At 37.1% G+C, this 24,198-nt stretch overlaps 1 protein-coding gene across 7 annotated transcripts in view; it reads right to left on the bottom strand.

The window, feature by feature from the left end:
• Positions 1 to 24,198, bottom strand: part of CDKAL1 (CDKAL1 threonylcarbamoyladenosine tRNA methylthiotransferase) — a 721,370-nt gene that overhangs the window by 316,346 nt on the left and 380,826 nt on the right. For all 7 annotated transcript variants that reach the window (XR_012500987.1, XM_010974252.3, XM_010974251.3 and 4 more), the window contains one exon: positions 1,811 to 1,991. Coding sequence is in view for 6 of the 7 variants with exons in the window: in XM_010974252.3 (XP_010972554.2) it covers positions 1,811 to 1,991 (181 nt within the window). In the remaining variant the exon portion in view is untranslated. The remainder of the gene's footprint in view (positions 1 to 1,810; positions 1,992 to 24,198) is intronic.

Genomic DNA, 24,198 nt, shown 5'->3' with positions numbered 1-24,198 from the left:
ATAAAAGGTATTCAATATCATTAGTTAACAGGGGATATAAAAACCACAGTTAGATTACATTACATTCCCACCAGAATGGCTACTAATAAAAACATAACAATGCCAGCTGTTGGCAAGGATACAGAGCTGCTAGCATTTTCATCTATAATGCTGTTGGAACTGTAAATTCAACTATTTGGAAAAACTATTGGGCAGTATCTAGTAAAGCAGAGCAATTATACTTCCTATGACTCAGCAACTATACTCCTAGCTAAACACCCAGCAGAAAATATTTACATACATGAGCCCAATAAAAGATACAAATAGAAATGCTGACGGCTGTACTCATTGTGATACTAACAATGGAATGTTGAAAAGGCTCAATTCGTCTTTCACATTAGGATGGATAAATTGTAGTTTGCATGCAATGGAACACTACATAACAATGAAAATGGATGAGCTACAGCTACTAGCAAAAACAAACTAGTCTCACCAACATAATGTTCAGTTAAATTAAAAAAGTCAAACATTCAAATACCGATGAATGATCATTTACATCAAGATCATTTACATCAAGTTTAAAAACAGGTCAAACTAATATATGGTGCCAGAATGAGGGACAGTGGTTTCTGCTGGGGAATGGGAGAGGACAGTAGGGAAAAGGCACGATGGGATACTGCTCATGTTCTATTTCTTGATCAGACTGGGGGTTACACGGAAGTATTCACTTTATGAATGTGTATAGTTGTGTATTTTTCTGCAGGTATGCTGGAGTTCAAAAAAGTGTTTTATTAAAGAAGTAGTATTCAAAAAAGAATGGATTAAACTATAAAGACCATAGAACAGTAGCTTCCAGGAGCTGAGGATGGAGGAAGTAGATGACTACAAAAAAGTAAAAGTGAGTTTTGGGGGGCTGATGGAACCATTCCGTATCTTGATTGTGGGAGTAGTTACACTAAGGAATGCATTTATCAAAATTCAAAGAATTGTATGCCAAAAAGAGGTAATTCTGCTGTATGCAAATTATACCTCAACAAAAACTGTAATTTAGATATAAAAAGTAATGAATTAATTTGACTACTTTTTGTGTTTGTGAAAAATTCATGGTAGCACATAATTTGTTTTAATAATTAGAAACAAAGCATAACACTTTCAGTTAAAAAATTCTACTTTCTCTTAAGGCTTAATATTTTTTCATCTTTAGCCAATGACGCTAGAAACCAAATGTTTGTTTGAGGCCATTAATTTCTTGGGCATTCTGGAAAACAGTGTGCCTTTACTGGATCTCAGACTTCTTCACGTTTATTTTAAGTCATCTTACTCTAATATATCTACGAACATGTAAGGATGAAATTCAATTGAGATTCATTGTGAAAGCAACACACATCTGAAACAGACAGACAGCATAAAACCTACCCTATGGAAAAGCAGGAAAACCATGGGACCCCCCCAGTGAGTAACAAATTATGAAAAGGGTCTCTTAAGAAGCAGGGAAGCCTCTTTTGCTCACAGATATTTAAATTTTGCCTTATTTTGAAACATCCGAGGATTTATCTTATAAACATAGGTAGCAATAGATAATTAGTTAAAATTTTCTTCCCAGTGTCATCTGAATTTCACTCTTCAAGACGAAAAAAAAAAAGTCATATTTTAGTTCCTAAGGTCATTTAACTTACCAAAAGTCTCCCTGCCCTGACCCCAACTGAGAACAAACACTCCATATTTTTAACTTAAGGGTTATACCATGAGCCAGTTGTGTTAAGGTAGGCAACAGAGTTCCATTTTTATAGCTACTGGCTAAATATAATACCTTACAAGACAAGATTCTTACCACTTGTGCTGGAACTTGTTCCATTTTTGCAGCAGGAGTTCCTGGTCTTGGGTAGAACTGGTTAATAAAGAGGCTCGGAAACTTGTATTCTTCAACAAGTTTCACTGTTTCTTGAAAATCTTGGTCTGTTTCTCCAGGAAAACCACAGATAATGTCTGTAGCAATAGTTATTCCAGGAACTCTAGAAAATAATAAGACAAAAATGTAAAAAGTTGACTACAATCCATAATTATTCTATTTCCTTGACATTTTAAATACCACTATTCCTTTAAAAATTAAAATTTATTTTTAGGAAAGGGACATTTGCAAGCAGTTTTAAAGAGCCCTAAATACTAAAAGCCTATTGAAAACACGGCCCCTGTCATCCTCAAGAGATACCCATTTTTCATTCTTTGAGATGTTTCCTTTATCCTTTCGTCTATAGTTTAACATTGATGCTTTTCCTGCTATTTCTAGATTTACTGATTGTTAGGCAATGTTTACTGACTTCAGTGAGGATTTAGCTCTTTAAACTACTCTATCCTTCCCCTCCCAACATAGTCACTGCTCAATTTTTAGTTAAATTAATAGTATGAATAGTATTTCCATTGATAATAAATTCTAGTAACTCTTTCTCACTTTCCAGTTTTCACTTTCACAGCTTACTGTTTTTGTTTTAGAGGTGCAACACCTTTTCTTAACTCTGAGGATACCAATGAAACTTCTTCAATTTTTCCTCTGCTCACTGCATTTGTGTCTATTTCCTCCAGGTTCTTGTATTCTGGCCCTTCTCAGTTGTAATTAAGACCTGCCATGATAAAAAGTGATTCTCGGTGCCCTTTAATACCTAAGAGTAAAGCACTAAAAGCTTCCCATCAGGGTGACTGCGTAGCAAGCTGCCTCTGTTTTTCACAGGCCCAAATGTTAGCATCTTGGAAGTCATTTCTCTCTGGTCATTGAGTTTCTCCACAGGTAAACCCCAATACTCTATCGCATATTAACAGTGTAAAAATAACAAAGAACATTAACAGCATTCAAAACTGCAGTATTATCTTGAATCCATGAACAACAGGAAAAATAGCCCTAAACATTTCGAATAACAGAAACCTACCTATATGCCAATTTTTTCTCTCACTTAAACGCATTTCTATGTGGATGAATAAAATAATTTATCTTACTAAGCTCTATTAGATATTTTGGGGCATAAGAGCGAACAAAGGATCTAACAATGAGGAAAGTCAAATTACTGGATTCCTGATATAAACAGCTTCATAAAAACTACAGTTTTCCATACTTTGTTTGAATAATACTTTAATGTCTCTGTTGAGAGGATGACAAATTAAAAAAAATATTTTTCTTGCTCTCTACTTAGTCTCATCCAGCTATTAATCTGGCTGAACTTTAATTAGTAAGAGAAATGTCAAGGTCTGGAACTTTTCTCTGGGATGATAAATAGAAAAAGAGACAATATCCATTTAAAAAATGAAACAGTATTTTGAAAAAATTTTTATTGTGATATAAAAACAATTTTTCTCCTTTAAGGGTAATTATCAAAATTACTTTTGAAAATCATAAACATGTTTTTACAGTTAGCTGTAAATTAAAAGACTTTCTAGACTTACTAAAGTATGCAAAATGAAAATGTCAATAACTTCAATTAGCAAGTTTTTACACTTGACTTAATAACTACTCCTGAACAAAAGAAATCCACAACTAAAAATAAAAGTAATAGATCACAGCAGAAATGACAGAGAAGAGAATATCTCCCCTAGGAAATTTAAAAAAAGAAATCTGAGAAATTGCCTGTGAGACAAAGACAATTGGTTATTGTCCTAGGCTATGAATTGGAATGAACTTGGCACTAGATTATGGGGCATTCCCAAAGGAAAGTACCTTCCTGATACTCTCCCCTCCCCCTGCACTCTTCTCGATCCAACAGAGTTGAGCTCAGAATTATGCAACACCTGTTTACTTTGGCCTTAAGATCCACAGTGAAAAAGAAAAGACAAACCTTTATAGGTGTAATCCCAAATGTTAATGAAGGGGGTGTTCAATGCATAAACATCCTTGATAACCTACACAAAAAGTTGACTGACAACAGGAGTGGGGGTAGGCCACTATTAATTAAAGACCTAAGCTAGTCAGTGTTTAAAAGTAAAAGCAGATTAAGTTTCAAAGTACCTAAGGGAGTGCATAGCTCAGTGGTAGAGTGCCTGGCTAGCATGTACAAGGTCCCGGCTTCAATTCCTGGTACCTCCACTAAAGTAATAAATAAATAGATGAACCTAATTACCTATCCCACCCCAAAAAACTGAAGTTAAAAAAATTATCAAAGTACAAAAGAATATAAACTGATTACCCACAAAATGTTTTCAAAGTAGAGACTACGCTTTAATGCTGAAGCTCATCTACACATTATTTTATATATTCAAATCATGCTACTGAGGGTCCTCAAAGTAACTGGGTTGCTCAGGTGAACCAAATAAAAAATTTCATATTTACACTGTTACTTTACTTTGTAAATAGTTTTCTTCAGTATATGAGAAAATCAAAAAAGTTTGAAGCAGACCAAATTCTAAACTACCTGCATATGATTTAAGTGGCTATGAGGAAATTTTAAGGGGTGTAAAACAGGATATTAATCCAAATATTTAATACACTAAATGTGAGTAATTGCTGTTTTGGAGATGGTATGAATTTTCAAAATACTAAAATTTTTAAGAACGATCATTTCCACAAACTTATTGAAGCTGTAAGTCTAATAAATATAATTACTATGTATTACGGCTTTTTAAAATTTAAAAGACCTTCTATATTTGTATTTTCATAGTAGCATTAATTCTGAAAGAAAGATGAAAATGAAAATGTTCAATTAGCCTGAATATCAGAAATTTTGACCTATTTTTTTCTGACTTTTACCAGCTATTTATTCGCAAAAAGTAAAAGGCACTACAGACACCACATTAAGGATATGTTATAAGCAATTTTATGTCAACAAATTAAAATCTTAGATGAAATGGGCAAATTTTTTGAAAGATATAAATTATAAAAACTGACTCAAAAAAACAGAAAATCTGGATAGCTTTTTATCTATTACAGAATTTGAATTTGTAATTAAAAATTATGCCACCAAAGAAAACAGCACAAAACAACACAGGCTTAGATGGCTTCACACTTAAGAGAGAATAAAAGCAATACTACAGAGACTATTTCGGAGATGAGAAAGAAACTCATTTTACAAGTCTAGTAGTAGCCTAGGAAAACTGGAGGAAGAGACAGAAGTAACTCCAGACCAACAGTCCTCATGAACACAGAGACAAAAATTCTTAACAGAATATCAGCAAAGTGAACCATGAAATATGTAAAAAGTATGGTACATTATGACCATGTGTTTAACTTCAGGAACGCGAGGGTTGGTTTGACATGTAAGTATCAATTAACGCAGTAAGTCACATTAAAAGAATAAATGGTAAAAACCCCACAGTGATCTTAGTACATGCAGAAAACTCATTTTAAAATTCAACACTCATTCATGATAAAAACTCAGTAAACAAGGAGCAGAAGGAAACTACTGCAACCCAATAAAGGGTCTACAGCTATTACCCTATTTATTGGTGAAAGACTGAATGCTTTTCCACTAAGAACAGTAATGAGGAAAGGATTTCTGCTCTCATTTCTTCAATTCAACATATTACTAGAGGTTCTAATCAATACAGGAAAGACAGAGAAATAAATTAAGCTGATTCTAAAATTTATATGGAAATGCAAATGACTTTGAATAGTTAAAACAATTTTGCAAAGGAACAAAGTTAGTGGAATGGAGGAATGGACGAACCTGACATAAAGAATTACTATAAAGCTACAGTAATCAAGACAGTGTCGTAGCCATATAAGGACAGGTCAGTGGGACAACACAGAGTCCAAAAATACATCCACACATTTATGGTTGATTTTCAACAAAATTGCTCAGGCAATTCAGTGAGGGCAGGAGATAGCATTTTCAATAAATGGTGCTAGAACAATTGGATATCATATACAAAAAAAAAAAAAAAAGACTTATTAGATCCTTGCCTATATTATACACAAAAAGTAATTCTATATGAATCATAGATATAAATTTAAGATCAAGAATTACTACTTCCAGAAGAAAACATGGGAAAAAATATTTGTGACCCTGAGTTAGGCAAAGATTTCTTAGCTACAACACTAACATCAAAAGTACAACCTATTTAAGAAAATTGGATAAATAGATAAATTGGACTTATTGAAAAGACACCATTAAGAAAAAAAAGCCAAGACTAGGAGAAAGTATTTACAAATCATATTTCTGATAAAAAGTTTTGTATTCAAAATATATTAAGTACTCTCATGGCTCACTAATAAGAAGCCAACACAACTGTACAACGGGCCAAGGATCTCAACAAACACTTCACTAAAGAAGATATATAAAAAGCTAATATATGCATGAAAAGTTGCCCAACATCATTAGTAATCAGGGCAATGCAAGTTAAAACCATACAAGATGCCACATACCCAGCAGAATGGCTATACTGAAAGAAGACTAGAAAAAGACATTGATGTGCATACTGAGAAATGGAAACCCTTATCCATTGCAGATGGGAATTTAAAATGGTGCAGTTCCTTTAGAAAGCAGTTTGGCACTTTCTTCAAAAGTTAAACATGCTGCTGTCCAGTTTTCCCAACACCATTTGCTGAAGAGACTGTCTTTATTCCACTGTATATTCTTGCCTCCTTTGTTGAAGATTAGTCGACGTTTGTGGGTTCATATCTGGGCCCTCTATTCTGTTCCATTGGTCTATATGTCTGTTTTTGCACCAATACCATGCTGTCTTGATGACTGTAGCTCTACAGTATTGTCTGAAGTCTGGGAGAGTTATTCCTCCAGCCTCTTTCTTTCTCTTCAGTAATGCTTTGGCAATTCTAGGTCTTTGATGGTTCCATATAAATTTTATTATGATTTGTTCTAGTTCTGTGAAATATGTCCTGGGTAATTTGATAGGGATTGCATTAAATCTGTAGATTGCCTTGGGCAGTGTGACCATTTTAACAATATTGATTCTTCCAATCCAAGAGCATGGGATATCTTTCCATTTTTTAAAGTCTTCTTTAATTTCCTTCATCAATGGTTTATAGTTTTCTGCGTGTAATTCTTTCACCTCCTTGGTTAGATTTATTCCCAGATATTTTATTACTTTGGGTGCTATTTTAAAGGGGATTGTTTCTTTACTTTCTTTTTCTGTTGATTCATCGTTAGTGTAAAGAAATGCAACTGATTTTTGAATGTTAATTTTGTAACCTGCTACCTTGCTGAATTCTTCAATCAGCTCTAGTAGTTTTTGTGTGGACCTTTTAGGGTTTTCTATATATAGTAACATGTCGTCGGCATATAGTGACACTTTTACCTCTTCTTTTCCAATTTGGATCCCTTTTATTTCTCTCTCTTGCCTGATTGCTGTGGCTAGGACTTCCAGGACTATGTTGAATAGGAGTGGTGATGGTGGGCATCCTTGTCTTGTCCCAGATTTTAGTGGGAAGCTTTTGAGTTTTTCACCGTTGAGTACTATGCTGGCTGTAGGTTTGTCATATATAGCTTTTATTATGTTAAGATATGTTCCCTCTATACCCACCAGTTTTTATCATAAATGGGTGTTGAATTTTATCAAATGCTTTTCAGCAGCATGTAAAACAATGAAGCTAGAACACTCCCTTACACCATACACAAAAATCAACTCAAAATGGATCAAAGACTTGAACATAAGACAAGATACAATGAACCTCCTAGAGGAAAACATAGGCAAAATATTATCTGACATACATACATCTCAAAAATTTTCTCCTAGAAGAGATAAAAGCAAGAATAAACACATGGGACCTAATGAAATTTACAAGCTTCTGCACAGCAAAGGAAAACATAAGTAAAACAAAATGACAACCTACAGAACAGAAGAAAATTTTTGCAAATGAAACCGACAAAGGCTTGATCTCCAGAATATAGAAGCAGCTCATATGACTCAATAAAAAATAAACAACTCAATCCAAAAATGGGCAGACCTAAACAAGCAATTCTCCAAGGAAGACATGTAAATGATCAAAAGGCACATGAAAAAATGCTCAATATCACTAATTATCAGAGAAATGCAAATCAAAACTACAATGAGGTATCACCTCACACCAGTCAGAATGGCCGTCATTCAAAAATCCACAAATGACAAATGCTGGAGAGGCTGTGGAGAAAGGGGAACCCTCCTACACTGCCGATGGGAATGCAGTTTGGTGCAGCCACTATGGAAAACAGTATGGAGATTCCTCAAAGGACTAGGAATAGACTTACCATATGACCCAGGAATCCCACTCCTGGGCTTATATCCAGAAGGAACCCTACTTCAGGATGACACCTGCACCCCAATGTTCACAGCAGCACTATTTACAATAGCCAAAACATGGAAACAGCCTAAATGTCCATCAACAGACAACTGGATAAAGAAAAGGTGGTATATTTATACAATGGAATACTACTCAGCCATAAAAACTGACAACATAACGCCATTTGCAGCAACATGGATGCTCCTGGAGAATGTCATTCTAAGTGAAGTAAGCCAGAAAGAGAAAGAAAAATACCATATGAGATCGCTCATATGTGGAATCTAAAAAACAAAAACAAAAAGAGAAAAAAAAAACAAAGCATAAATACAAAACAGAAATACTCATAGACATAGAATACAAACTTGTGATTGCCAAGGGGGCAGAGGGTGGGAAGGGATAGATGGGATTTCAAAATTGTAGAAAAGATAAACAAGATTATACTGTATAGCACAGGGAAATATACACAAGATCTTATGGTAGCTCACAGAGAAAAAAATGTGACAGTGAATATACATATGTTCACATATAACTGAAAAATTGTGCTGAACACTGGAATTTGACACAACATTGTAAAATGATTATTTTATTTCCATTTATATGAAATTTCTACAAGAAGCAAAATACAGAGACAGAAAACAGATCAGTGGTTGCCTGGGGCTGGGAGCAGGAATTCATTCCAAATAGGCATTAAGAAATTTTTTGTCATAACTAAAGCACTCTAAAACTGAATTGTGATGATGGTTGCACAAATGTATACATTTACTAAACATCTTCAAACATACACTTAGATTGGGTGCATTTTGGATGGTATCTGAATTTACCCATAACAAATCTCTTAAATGTGAAGAAACCAAACCAAAACAAAAAACACCTTCCTGAGGACAGGCAGCAGGAATCCTCTATGACATGCTTTCTTTTCAGAAGTCCTAACAAGCTGAACTTTTCATAGGGCATTGTCCAATAATTAAATATGGCCAAAGAGGGAAAAAAAGGGAAAGATAATAAAAGGTAAGGTTAAGGTTGAAAGGAAATTATGTCCAGAGCATGCTATCACCCAGGACTAGAATGAGGAAAGCTTGGACTTATTTCCTAACTACCAATTTAGGACAACAAGGAATCATTCTGTTCATACTGAAAGAGGAGATTTAGTTAGAAACAATATGACATCTTCAAATACATTTAAGAAAAATTTTCAGCAGCTTTAAACTTATTTTCATAATTTTATGAAAAAATTCTTAAAGGACCTGGGATGAAAACGTAAGTGCTGAAACACTGGGATGGGGGTTGAAAAGCCATAGTGAGTCACTAGGACATCGAGAGAAAAAAGGTTCCTCAGGTTAATCCGAGTGAAATAATCATCTTTGCAGTGGTAGACTTAGTAGAATCCGTAAGTTAAAGTCATCTGATATTGCTGTTTTATCTGCTTGTGTGTTTGACTTGCTGCAAATCAAAAATGGTCAGGTAACAACAATTTCATAAAGTTTAACCTAATAGAAAATCAGTAATATAAAATGGGTCCCACTCTATCCATTATTATATTACTTTGCAGAGGATGAAAACTGCTGTTATTCCTAATGTGTCTTAGCCTCACACTCATACTGTACACAGTAATACTGGGGCTAGAAGCCCATAAAATATATTCGAGTCCTTTAGCAGCTGCCTTCCTGTTAGGTCCTGAGAAAGGAGGCATGGACAGGAGATCAGAAGGTGGGAGCAGGCAGAAGCATGTGTTCCTCTAAGTGATTACCTCCTGCTCCTGAAGTAGCAACCCCCTGCTCTGTGCTCTGGTTCTTCTTCCTGCTGTTCTCAGCCCTGGTGGCAGTAACTGCTCTCAGCAGTTAGTGTTCTCTGGTGACTGCATCTCCCAGTCCTTGCTTTTCCAGCCTTCCAACATCTACGTAATGAATTTGCTATATTAAATATCTCCTGGTAGAAATAGCTAGCATAGTTTTTCATCCTAACAGGACCCTGAACAAAACACTCAAACTCACCAATGTCCATATTCTGCCACCTTAATGAGATCACATTTACACAGATCACATTCTCTGAGAATAAAGTAATAAAATTAGACAAATGGTAAAACGATGGATTTAGAAAAAACTCAACCCAATTTTTGGGAAACTGAATACAGTAAGAATATAAATGTATTCTTACAAATGAACAACTGTGATCTTTTTCAAGGTAGAATACATAAAATTTCTGACCTTAAGAGAACAGTTTAAACCTACTTGTTTGAAGAAATTACTTTCAATAGTAGCCAAAATCTACATGTTAACATATAATCCACATATTAATTTTAAATGACATTTATAATCAAGGATAGCTTTTCAAGGCCTCTCTCTGAGAAAAATTTAGCAGCAATTAGTTTTTTAAATTATTCCTTCTCTTTTAAAGTAATAAAACCTTTTCATAAGCTGAAAAAAATCCAGATGGTTTCCTGTTTAAATTTGATACATTTTACTTTCTTGAAGTAAAAAAGCAGAATGTATGAGACAAGGAAAGGAAGAAGTAGATGCATAAAATGACAAAGGATTTGCTAAAACTTTGCAAATTTCTAGAAATTCTGAGAAATTAGGATTTAAAATGGTAAAAAATGAATAACTATTAAACACCTGTGATAAAACTGATCAAGCATATGGGAAAAAGTGCTTCTGAAACTCAGAAAGAAAACAGGTTGTCAAACAGACCAAAAAAGGAAAAAAAAGAAAAAAAAAAAAAAAAGAAGAAGATAGGGGGACAAGCAGATGCAGGTGACACCAAAGAATTTAGTGTCATCCATTACATTTCTAAACCAGGTATAAATCCAGAATATGCAGTTTGGCTTCAAGCAAAAATCAAATGAATCATTACAGTTAACTAAAAACTAAATAAATACTACATTAAGTAAGTTTTTTATCCTGTAACACTATTCTTGCTTTCCACAGCAAATATTTTAGAGTAAGCACAAAGCCTTACATAAGACCAAAGATATTGCTTTAAAAATTAAAAGTAAGCAAACTGGATAATATTGTTACAATATTTAAAAGGAACCATATTAAATTTCACAGAACTTTTACACATCTGTTATTAAAATCATTTTATGATACTGCTGGTTAACGTGAAGGTATTTACTATCTATGGTACTGTTAACACAATTCTTATATGAGTTTTTCTGTTTCTATGGTAACATGAATTATAAAGTTCAATGAAGCCAGATTCAGTAATGTGTATTTTTCTGTTATTCAAGGTGAAAAGGAAATGAAACATTTCTAACATTCATAAACTGCAGCACATGTCTGAATTCCATTTAGAGATAAGACGATAATTACTAAAGTAATTAGAATTCTTCCTGGATGGAATTATTTTGCACACAGTGGAAATTTAGATTTGGGAATGAAAGCAGGGGCCAGAGTATATTCAGCATCAGTAATTAATTACAACCAAAACCAATATGCTATTCTGATACCTTGGAACAGACTATACCTTCTGTCTGCTTCTGACTACAGTATGAACGAAAACTGGTCCCCCACCCCCATCCGCTAAGTCAGAAAGATAAAGTGGGTGAAATCATTTTATTCAAGAGAAAATCCAATTACAGAAATAATCAACTTTTCCCTCTTGCTTTATTTTTTTCATATTTGAAAGGGCATTCACATTAGCAGAACCAATTAAATGAATATCAGGACAGGGCAAAAACTACAAAGTTGGGCAAGTTGCTTAAATCTTTAAAAATTAAACTTTGAAAAAAAAATCACTTATTGAAATTTTAAAGACTCAAACCCAGATCAGAGCATTCTTTAATAAGAAAGCGTAATTGGAAGGTGACTAAACATTGGGTCTCAGGAAGAATAAATTATAAATTTATAGTCATAATGCAGTTGCCTCTAAAATCCAGTCCACACTATAAATAAGAAACTAGGCAAATTTTTACTTTTAATAGAAGTGTTGTCATCATCAAGAATTGGTACTCAGAGATAGCACATTTCATCCTCAAATGCAATTTGTACAATAGCATCATAAAAAATACTGAAAAAATACAGAGAGCATGAGCACCAAAAATCCTAAAATCAAAATACAGCTGTAGTATTACAATTACTTTCTTTATTCCTAATTAGCTGAACTCATGTTTTGTTCTGTTTGAATTCAGTTTACCCTAAAAATCAGATCATGGGTTGGCAAACTATGGCTCACGGGTCAAATTTAGCCATTGCCTATTTTTGTCAATAAAGTTTTATTGGAACTCGGCCACACATCTTCATTTAGATATAGACCTAAATACTACACGAACTTTGGCTTTGGCTTTGGCTACACGAACAGAGTGAGTAATGGTGACAGTTGCAACCGAGAGGGGATGATCCAAAAGGCAAAACTATTCATTACCCACAGATATTTTAAACAACTAGGTCCGTGACTCTGATTTTTGGCAAGTACTCCTAGCGACACTCCAGGGTGAGTGTGCAGGGTCAGGGGGCAGATGGTACTCTCTACAACCCAATCAATCTTCCCATTATCACCAAAGTCTCCCTGAAAGAATTCAAATCACAATAGCTTCTCCCTGAGGCATCTTGGTGCGCAACCTATTAGCACCTGTGCTCGCGATGCGTCCCCCGTGACCCGCCTCTCCGACAAAACTGCTCCTGATCTCTCTCCTCATCTCTCCTGTTCCTCTCTCAGTACCATGGAGTCACAGCCCTCCCTTTACACCTTCTGTGAAGGTCCCATTCTAATCTACCTGGCAACTTGAGCATGCGTGTTTTCTGCTCTTACGCTTCCTAGTAAACCACAAGCACCGGTGGGACTAGGAGGGGGTCATTTTCATATTTTTACACTCTGCAGTAGGGAGGCAGCAGCCCGCAGACAGCTGAGGCTCAAAAGGTCTTCACTGAATTAAAGGTGACGGGCAAGGGAGACTGAGAAAAGACAGGGGTGATGAGCAGATGAACTCAGTCAAACAACAGGCTTTACGCATAGGTACTAAAGATTAATCCCTGTTTTGATTTATCAGTCTCGGCATTTTCAAGTCCTAGAAATGAACTGCTAGCCTTCATCTACCTGGCAGGGGAAGAGAAGGGGTGGTCCACAGGGCTTGGGAATCGACAAGCTTCTCTTTGGGGTGAAGGCTCCGCAGATGCTGCCAAGACACTGGAGCTTACCTGTCCTGCTTACGACAGGGGCATCGCTCTCAAGTGAGCACTTTAAAAAGTGTATTAATTGACTAACAGTTGTTTTACCTTCAAGTCTGATTTCTAGAAATAACTAAAACCCTGACAAGGGATCAAAGCTTATTTTAAATGACCTGAGTTTATTTGCCACTTTCGGTTTAAAATTTAGGGAAAAGGGGTTCAAGCTGGAATCCCTCAAGTAAGATTTATGAGACTCGGAAGGAGAGTTTTCACTCTAATTCTGCGTTACAGTTGCCCTCCTGTATTTTTGAAGGTGGTGAGTCCCATCGTTCGAAAATTGCTTTGCAACTGGATGGTATGTTCTCCACAAGGTTCTGGACAGTCGACACCTATGAGGGCTGCGGTGGCAGAGAGCCAGCAGAGGCCCAGGAAAATCACATGAAATGTGTCTGTTCACTAGACATTGGAGCTTTTATGTGAAAGGCCTGTCGTTTCGTATGACACTGCCGTTTCGATCACCTGTTTGGCCCAAATCTCTACCTCCAAAAGGGCAGTTCCATTCTGTCTCCAGCCACGCCCGGCTGGTCTGTCTGCTGTGGCTAATCCCCAGCCCTCCACAGCCACGCATCAGGGGCTAAGTCACGCTGCACCAGTCCTCATGACACTCTGAGGCTCTGCCTGATAGTGAGGACCCTGACTGAGTTCTTGCCACAGCAGCTCCCCAGAGGCAGCCCGCTTCTCATGCAGTGCCGGGACGCTGGGCATCGCTTTGATGCGGGTGGTAGCTGATCCTAAACTAAGGAACATCCCAAACCCCAAGAACAGAGTGACTACATTAGGGAGCATCAGGACACTACATCAATCTCCAAAGTCACTGCTGAGGGCAAAAGACAGACCTCACTAGTCACACGTGAACTAGCTCAGCATCAAGTTGATTTGTGGCATTTTCTGGCACTGGCCTCTCTGAACCTTAGTGAAAACTTACTCTGTGCCAGGCACTCTTTCAAGTGCTTTTAACACACTGACTCATTTAATCATCAAAGCAGTTAATGAGTTGGGCAATATTTTCTCCATTTCATAGATGTGGCAGCAGAAGCACAGAGATCAAGTATCTTGCCTAAGATCACACAGCAACAGGACTAGGCTGGATCTGTCAGTTTTCAGAGTCTGTGATCTTGAGTGACAAACTGCCTCCCACTGATGGAGGGCAGTGAATATCAAATAGCGCCACGTACAATTATTCCAAAAGGCCTCCTTTCTCAGAAACAATAACTACCAGGTGTCATCACAGACTCGACTTGATTGAGACTCATCTGGAAGCTTGAGTGTCACCTGATAACCCCACAGCTACTAAATGACAAAAATACCCACTTCACATTATCAGCTCAGCCATTCCTCGGTTATTTGATGATTACTCATGTTAAAAAACAAGGACACCAAGGATGAGGTCACCTGTCCACAGTCATAGCGCAAGTCAACAGGAGAGAAGGCCTGGGATTATGTCTTCTGACTCCTGGTGTGTTCCTCTGGTACACAGTCAAGGAAAAGAATTGCAGGGGAAAAAAATCCTCACCAGATAGTGCATCTGCGCCAGTAGCCAGGAAAAGATATTCATGAAAGCTCAGATTTTATCACACACATTTTCAGCGGTGCCAAATGAGAAGGAGAGATAGGCCCCCAGGAGACTAGAAACATTAGTAGACAGAACTAGCCCTTGGCTCCGAGAGGCAGTGAGAAAACAAACGATCTTGTTAATTTTTAACACTTCATATCATGTCCCAAACCATGCAAGGTCTAGAAAGTAGCCCCAATTACATCATTTTTGGCAAAAGAATCTGAGGAATATTTAGATAATCATGATGGTGCTTGATTCCAAGTCCTGGACGGTTCACAGCCTGGCACAGAAACCAAAGAATCTCTGTCTTTCATATAATTCAGATCCAACTAGCAGCTATAAAGACCCGCAAAGGGTCACACGCTGATACTTCTTTCTCTGTGTTGTTTCACAGACATCAAAACGACTCTCTGAAAAAAAAGGGGGTGATATATTTACTTTGCAGAGTTTCAGAGAAACCAAGAATTTGTATAGAGGAATCACGATTTGAACACTGACTACTGCCTCTCAAAGCTGCTAAAATGATTAATTCTCAGGAACCACAGCCCACGCCAAAGGTTTTTATGCTGTGATCTTAGAGGGGCCAGTGAAGGAGAAATTTTTTTATCTGTGACAACCAACATAAACAGCAGAGTGTCGGTGTCTCTCAGACAGGTATCGGGGGTGGTCAGATCTACCAGCTGAAAGCCTGATTCAGAGACAGTTTGACTCAGTCCAACCTCTAAGAACTGAATATCTACAACTAAGGGGCCAAACAGAATCAGAGGACACTGGAGGGCTACGCAGCATTTCCCGTCACCAGCGGAGGCAAAAACAGGGATGTGACTGAGAGTGCAGGCTTAATACAATACCAGGGAGAAGAGGGGGAAGGGCCGGGTGGCAGAAAAAGTGGGACTATGAGCCTGAGAGAACATGAAATTAGGAATAACATGGATTGGGGGTCGGGGGTGGGGAGAAAGGATACAAGGAAAAACTGCAGAGGCTCGTGACAGGATACACAGAGCCCCAGACTGTTACCTCCTAATGCAGCATCTGCTGAAATGAACAGAAACAATGTGGCATCACTAGAATTTATATCCCGTTTCAGTTCGTATGCAGCTCCAAAGACCACGAACACTTCCTTTAGCAAACAGCTTGAACAAAACCAATTTCTGATCAAAAAAGCAAATGAAGAAACCCAGGCAGTAAAACACACCCAATGGCTATCTCATCATACCTAAAGGTCCAAGACACAGGTCTGTGTAGTCAGTGACAGCTGGCCTCCTACACACAGCTATTTCCTTCTGAACACAAGTCACATTCTCCAGGCAACATTCAATAAGAATTGTTTTTAACTGTATGATGACACTTTCATAAAATGTTAACATAAACAAACTGAATGTAACAGAAAATCATGAGAACATGACACTGAGTTACCAAAATGGAAAAGCACGTATTGCCACTAAAATCAGGATGATGAATTATCTTCAGAGGTAAGAGAGCGCAGAGACAAATGGTGAAAATATACAGACGTGACATATTCTTAAGTGAGTCCAAACGCTTTAAGAAAGGAGAGAAGGGCAATGTTGGACGTATCTCCTGGAGTATCGCCTAGGAAGTATCCCCCAGGACAGCAGAAAGAGAATGAATAAAGAACCGTTGTAACACAGATTTCAGGGGGCTGAAAGAATCGTAAATGTTCACGTAGTTCGCTCTCCTACTGAAATCTCTTTTTGAAAAATTCAAGCAGAAGAGTCACTTTGGGCTTTGATGACTTCCCAAGGAAAATTCAATTCAATCCATTATCAATTAAATCGATAATCAACTTAATATCACAGAGGGAGGACCCCCTATGTCTTAGCACTGTGCAATATAAAGACAGCAAGACACTCTATCTGCCTTCAAAGACCGCAGTCAGGGATAAGTTAGGTACACACCAGAAGCAGGAGGAGTACTTTTAGTAGTTATTGAAACATTTACATTGTACTCTATGACAGGCAGTGTTCTGAGTGTTCTCCATATATTAACTCATTTAATCCTCCCAGGACTTCTATAAGATAGGTACTACTATTATCTCTATTTTACAGATGAGAAAATTGAAGCTCAGAAAGGTTACATGACTTCCCCCAGGTCACTGAATTAGTGTCAGAGCTGTGATTTGAACCTATATATCCTGGTTCCCAATTCTGAGCACTTCACTCAGTGTATACATTATCTCTTGATAAATAATTAATTCCCTGGCACAATGAATAAGTGAGCATTGTAAGTAAATCCTACAGTGATGCAATGCAGAAGGGGAGAGATGCAAGAAGATTTCATGAGAGTGGCAGATGAGCTCAGGGGACAGAACCACACTGGATGGGGGGAACCATCCAATTAAAATATAACATGCACTGGGTGGGGTACAGCTCAGTGGTAGAGTACATGCTTAGCATGCATGAGGTCCTGGGTTTGATCCCCAGAACCTTCCTCAAATTAAATAAATAAATAAACCTAATCACCACATCCCCCCAAATATATATAAAGCATGAGCAACACATGTTAAGTATTCTAGTAGTCACATTTAAAAAGAAATAGGTGAAATTAACACTATTTAATTTAACCCAATACACACAAAATATTATCATTTCAACATGCCATCAATATAAAAAATTAATGAGCTATGTCCCATTCTTTTTTTCTACCATGTCTTTGAAAGCTGATGTATGTTTCACACTCACAGCTTATCTCAGTTTGGATTTGCTACTTCCCACGTGCTCAGCAGACAGACGAGGCTCTTGTATTGAACAACACAGACACAAGGAGAAGGGAAGACCTTAAACACAATGAAAAGCAAGAGCAAAGGCATTCAGGTAGAAAAGAAACAACAAACACCACCACAGGATGTAGTATGCATGAAAGGGTGTATTGAAAGTTACAGTTAAAAACGTGTGATCAGCACGTTGATGTTTGGCAGAAAGGAGCTACCAGAGGCTTCTGTGAGAAGCATCAACACAATGGCTCTGGCAATACTTTAGAAACGACTTGGATGAGAGAGAGATGACAGAGCATGAGACTGACAGGCTCGGCTAGGATGGGGAGAGTGGAGATGGAAAGGGGGGAGGAGTGTGAGAGGCGGTATGAGGTATGATCCTCTGTCACTGATCAGACTGGTCATGGTGGAAGCAGGTGGAGGAGGAAGGCAGGGGAGACAGTGAAGACCGGGAGCCAGTGTGACTCTAGGGTGTTAAATCTGGAAGCGACTGGAAGGAAAGTGAGACCACTAATCCAGAACACCCTACCAGAGTATCCAGCATCACTAAAGAAGTGCTCCTTGTGTAACTGATGAGCTCCAAGCGCAATGAGGGCAGGGCCCAGGTTACATCCAGGTTTCATCTCCCCAGGCCATAGCGTGGAACTAAAAACACGGGGAGGAAATGTACAGCACGACTATAGTATCTGCAAGCTGCTAAGAGAGTAGATTTTTTTAAACATATATGACTCAAAATAATTATGCTAAGAGAAAGAAGACAAAAACAGTGCATATAGTATGATTTCACTTACAGAAAATTACAGAAAATGTAAATTAATCTACGTTGACAGAAAGAAGATTAGTGGTTGCCTGGGGAGGGTACTTCTGGGGGGAGAAGAGCAGACTGGATTACAAAAGGGGATGAGGAACCTTTGGGAGGGAATGGATATGTTTATGACAGTAGATCTTTCTGAAAACTCCTCATCATACACACGCACAAAATCTGTAAGTATGTATGGGGAACGGATATTAACTAGACTTATTGTGGTGATCATTTCACAATATATACAAATATTGAACCATTACATTGTACACCTGAAACTATTATAATGTTGTACACCAATGAAACAAAAAGTGTTTGTTAGTACAGGAGCAGGGATGGGGTAAATGGTGGTAGCGGTGGTGTACAGTGGGTAGGAAAATTGAAAGATGAAGTTAAAAGATAAACACAAGGACCACATGATAAGAAATGCTAGAGAGGGAGGTGCAGTCTCTCAAAATGGATTAAGACTTGAGCACCTTGACTCTACATTTCCCTGGCAGTTAAAAACATTAAGGAAATAAAATCAGAGCAAAAGAAGAAAAATACTTCCACTAGAAAGCAAAAATCCATTCTAGCAGATGACTATTAATTTATTTAAAGCTAAAACTGTGTTATCACGTAATTTATTGTATTAAAATCAATTGTACTGATGAACATGAAATAATGAGGAAATGTGTCTTTGTACACTGACTATAATAATGGGATGTTTACAAGTCTGTATGCTACTCACCATAAAAATTATAACCAGGAGAGACATTAAACAATAAGTTCCTAATCATCAAATATTATACATGCTACAAAAACCTTTATCAAATCATGCAGTGGACACATCATACATTATAGGTCATTATCGTATGTTGCGCATTAAAACATTTTAAAGGCAAAAACCTGAAACACCAAGAAAAATATAACTTTCACAGTAACAGTGAAAAATCTAAGACTGAAAGGTAACACAATACAAAAACTCTATTTTATTAAATTGGAAATTCAGTTTAAAGGGGTTACATGATTTTAAGCCTGAGTTTTTTATTCAAACCTTCTGTTTCAATTACCTTTTACAAATTTAAATCTGGTGATGGTGTGCATATTTCCAATAAATACAACAGCGTGAGATTCCATACTAGCAGGACACCTGCTAACATCTTTTATTCATGTACGTGTTCCCAGTGCAAAGCAATTATATTATTTCAAATATTTTAAAATGTTTTCTATTACCGCCTAACATAACTGCAGGTTACCTTACAAATCACTGCTTTCCTTTAGCACTCCTTCCATCTAAATGTCTGAGAAAAAAGACTTATTTGTGGTGCTGTTTGTAGAAGTCAATAATAGCTCACAAGTAATCTCAGTCTGGTTTACTTGCATCTGATTATAGACGTGAGAATATAGCTTCCTATCAAATGCAAGAAAAAGGCACGCATATATAGATTTTGTTTCTTATCTTGATTCAGCTCTTTGGAACTGGTTCCCAATGTTATACATTCTGGAGCAGGAAATAAATGCTAAAAGTTAGTTATTTCAGCTCTGAAAACCTTGCAATACTCAGTATTCTCCTATCAAAGGATAATCATCACATGGGCAACTGCATTCTTGTCAGCTTCTCACCGGCAGGAGTGAACATGAAGGTACAGCAGGGTGTGATGCTAGGAAGAGTAAGGAGCGCAAGGAATCAGGGAGAGAGTGATGTGTGTTTATGTCATATTCTTCTACATTCGCTGAAATGACAGTCATTTAGGTCTAACTCACAACTGAAAATGGTAAATCTGAAAGGCAATGAATTTTTTTATACTAATTTTCGGTCACCATTTTTGGGGATATATTATACTTGGGGGAGGAAAGATTAGCTTTGAAGATTAATAAAGAAATCTTATTTTTAGCATTGAAATAAGGATCCCAAAGCAGAACAGTATTTTTTAAATAAATCTGAAACTGTTCATTGACATACGCCTAAAGTGATGACAATTTTTAATGAAGCTCTCCAAACTATTTAAATCCATTATTTATATGATGTGTAAAGTATTGTTTGCAGCTGCTATCTAATTGTTAGTAGTCCATTATTTACCCTATCCCTTTTTTATCTAACTTTCTCCGCGACGGTGACTACTCAACAAAAAAAATATTTTTAATCTCAACTTGACTAAGAGACGTTCATCTAAAAGAGAACAGTCTCAAGCCAAGCTTTATCACAGGGGCACAGGACTTCAGGCCATTATTGTTTTATGACTAAAAAATGAATGACTTAAGACAAAAAGCTCAACATCCTTAAACTTCATTTCTATTCATTCTCTAATAAATACCATCTGTTGTGTACTTTAGGGATATAATACCCGTCAAAAACTCCATCGTGTTATGAGAACCGGCACCAAGTTGATCTGAAATGCATATTTGAACAGATGTGTTTAAATTACATCTCCGTCTATCCACATGCATAAATTCAGAGCAAGCGTGTGTTGATTTAAAATGCATAAAAAAAGGGATTTGGAGATGCATCAAAAGTGAAGAGCATCTCGACGGATCAAGGCTCACATTACGAAAGGTCATTACTAAAAATAAAGTTTGCATTTATTAAGGGTTGCACCAGGGGGCTGTTCATGGGAACTGATTTAATGTTTGTTGCACAAAATCAGCCACTGAAACTACACTAATTTTTTACAACTCCTCCATGTAAAACATTAAAACCGTCACGCATGGGCAGAAAAAATGGAATAGAAGACATCAAAATAGAGAAAATTATATGGCATGTCTACTGACTGACATTGGTTTACATGGCTCAGTCCCCCACATTTTAACCATACTTCGCATTTCTCCAAGAAAAAAATATCTGAGTGGTTTCTGTAGGCATAATACTGTTCTGATTCCATTTTTTACAGACATGCTCCCAAAAGTTAAAATTAATTAAATCCTCCAGGAATTACGAAGTTCATCAATGTTTAGCAAGAAATTAAACACACAAAGAATACAAGAATGAAAGTTAATTAAATGTTCCCTATATTCTACAAGGTGCTCATTTCTAGGCTGGCTTTTCACCATCAGTGAAGCTTACCGGTGAGCTGCTGAGAACAGTGCCCATTCCCTAGGAGGGTAACGGTACAGAAAGAAAAAAGCTAACTGCTGAGTGAAATTCCTGATTATCAGTATTATCAACAAACGCCTAGTTAACTCATAGCATTTCACATGATCTACATGTACAAGCAGCTCCTGTAGACTCAGCTCTCAAGGTAGAAGCTGAAGTGAGAATACACTCATTCCTGAGTATCTACTCCTAGTTGCTGCTCCCCAAACCAGTGCTGCATATACTGGACAATTAGTACTTTATTTATTCACCGATGAGGAAAGTAAGGATTCAGGGTAAAACTGATAGGGGAAAAGCTTTATAAACCGGCCATTTTCCAACTAAACCTTTAAGGTACTATGGCGTGTTTGGGCTGTTTAAGAAAAATGACCACTTCAAAAGGATTTTCAGATCTGTACAAAAAGGAGATTTCTGAGATACAAGAGGAAAGTCAGCTTTTTCAGAGTACATCTAGTCTCTTAAAGGTGTAGATTAACAGTTCTTCTAACTGATAGATTCAGAAAATTCTGTGAAGCTTGAATTAATTAACAAAGGGATGGTAATGAAAGTAAGCATGGCTAGTGAGTGTAGTAATAACCACTAGGGAAAAATATTCTTTTTATTAAACTTCTAAATATGTCCAGATTTAGAATTTGTGCTAATTATTCTGTTCCCTGCCCCAGCCAGCCATTCCTGCCCTCTCGGCCCTGTTGTATGCTGCCCCAGAAAGCTGACCCCACAGAATTAGAACATATGGGCTCCCATTCATGTGTCATACAGTCCAGCTCCACCAGACAGCCACTCCCTTCTCTCAGGCCCCGGGCTTTCTAGCCTGTAGCCAACCCCCGCCCCCTAAACATTCTCCTTACTGCTCCTCCAAACCTGTTTGGCAGAGGTAACTCTCACTCATTATTCAGGCCTCTAATTAAAAGAGTATTTTCTCTAGGAAAACTTCCCTGCACTTAGACTATATTCAGTGCCTTTTCCAAGCTGCCAAACTGTATTTTCTAATGTTCCATTATAATTGCTTGTTATTTCTATGTTTTCTCCATGGGACTGTTAAGTCCCTGGAGGACAGTGACTGTGCCTGTCTTGCATGCCGCTACTTTCTCAGAGTCCAGCTCAGTGCTTGGCACAAAGTAGGTCCTGACTAAACACTAATGAGTTAATGAAAGATTCATTTAGTTCCCTTTGTAAGGAGGAAAAATCAAACCACATAAATAATTTTTATTGAGGCCTGACTGTCAACTTTTCAGTTGAAATAGGTGAAATTAAATATTTACATGATACATTTAACAAAATATTCCAAGATAAATATAAATTACATAATAATCTTTCAAAATAAGTGGCAAAGTAAGAGATTCACTGAAGAACAAACCAGTTTGAATGAGACTGTTACCTACAGCTGAACTTTTGAATATAGTAGATGCCATCTACCTGTGGCTGTTTACAGGAAAGTGAATTAAAAGCAAATTTAAGATTCAGTTCCTCAGTTACATCAGCCATCTTTCAGGTGTTCAGTAGCCACATATGGCTACTTTTTACCATATCTGACAGCACGGATAGAGAATATTACCATCCTTGCAAAAAGTTCTATTAATAGTACTGTTCCTGAGAGTGGAGATGCTATAAATAACAACACTTAAAAAAAAAAACAACAAACCCAACCATATATTTGAATGTTCTTTTCTTTGTTTTATAAAATGGCAATGATATTTACCAATGATGTTACTATGAGGGTTACATGAGCTATTTTAAGACTTAGTAACTCAGTGTCTCATGTGTAACAGGTGATCCAACAAGCTTCCTCCCTCCCTTTTCTTGGAATGCAAAGGCACTTGGCTCAAAGTACATCTTATCACATGTTCCCCAGTCATGCTAAAAACAGGTTTCAAATTGTTCTGCAGGAAAGGCTAAGGAGAGAGGGCTTCAGTGGCACTTCAGGACTATGGGGCTCCAGGCCTCCCACCTCCTGATTTTTCAGCCAAAACAACTTCAGATTTAACTGTTACAGATTGGGTTTCCCCTTGAGATTTTTTTTTTCTCTTCCTGATAAAGGACTATGAAGCCAAGCAAACAAACGAACAAAAAAAATCCAAAAATCCCCAATGTCTTGGAAGATACATCTTCAGCCTTTATGAATGGCAAGAAAGTAAGTATGGCCCAGCACAATCTAACTCCTCTGGGCTCATCTCCTTCCACTACCTCTTTCCTCTCCATGTTCTACCCACACTGAGTTGAGGGTATTGGGACCAACATCAACAGTCGACTGGGAAACAAAGCAAATTATTTTGAGAGGTAATTCTTGGCTTTGACGAATCAAGAGCTAGTACCAATACTGCAAAGTTATTTTTATTAGTGAAGTCCATGCAAAAATTGAAGTGACTGAAAATTAGCCTCTATGAATAGTCTGCATGGAAAAACTACAGACAAGAATATTTTCAAAGACGCTGAGAAAACACTATAACCTGAAGTGGAATCTGCTATGATGTATTACAACTGATGGTAGGTAAAAGTATGTGTGAAATGCACACCAAAAAAAGGCTTAAGAAAATAAATTAACCAGCTTGTGAAATGAAAGCCTACGATACTGATCAGCATGTACTTTGTGGAAATATATGAATCTTATGTTTTTGGGGGGATCAGGATTGATAACTAAAATTTTTCTCAATGAGAAGAACCAACTTCAACCACTCTCATCGAATGGTCTTGAAAATTAGCTT

Source organism: Camelus bactrianus, chromosome 20 (assembly GCF_048773025.1).
Source record: "Camelus bactrianus isolate YW-2024 breed Bactrian camel chromosome 20, ASM4877302v1, whole genome shotgun sequence".
Lineage (NCBI taxonomy): Eukaryota > Metazoa > Chordata > Mammalia > Artiodactyla > Camelidae > Camelus > Camelus bactrianus.
The sequence above is the reverse complement of the archived record's forward strand: the minus strand, read 5'-3'. Positions and strand labels throughout refer to the sequence as shown.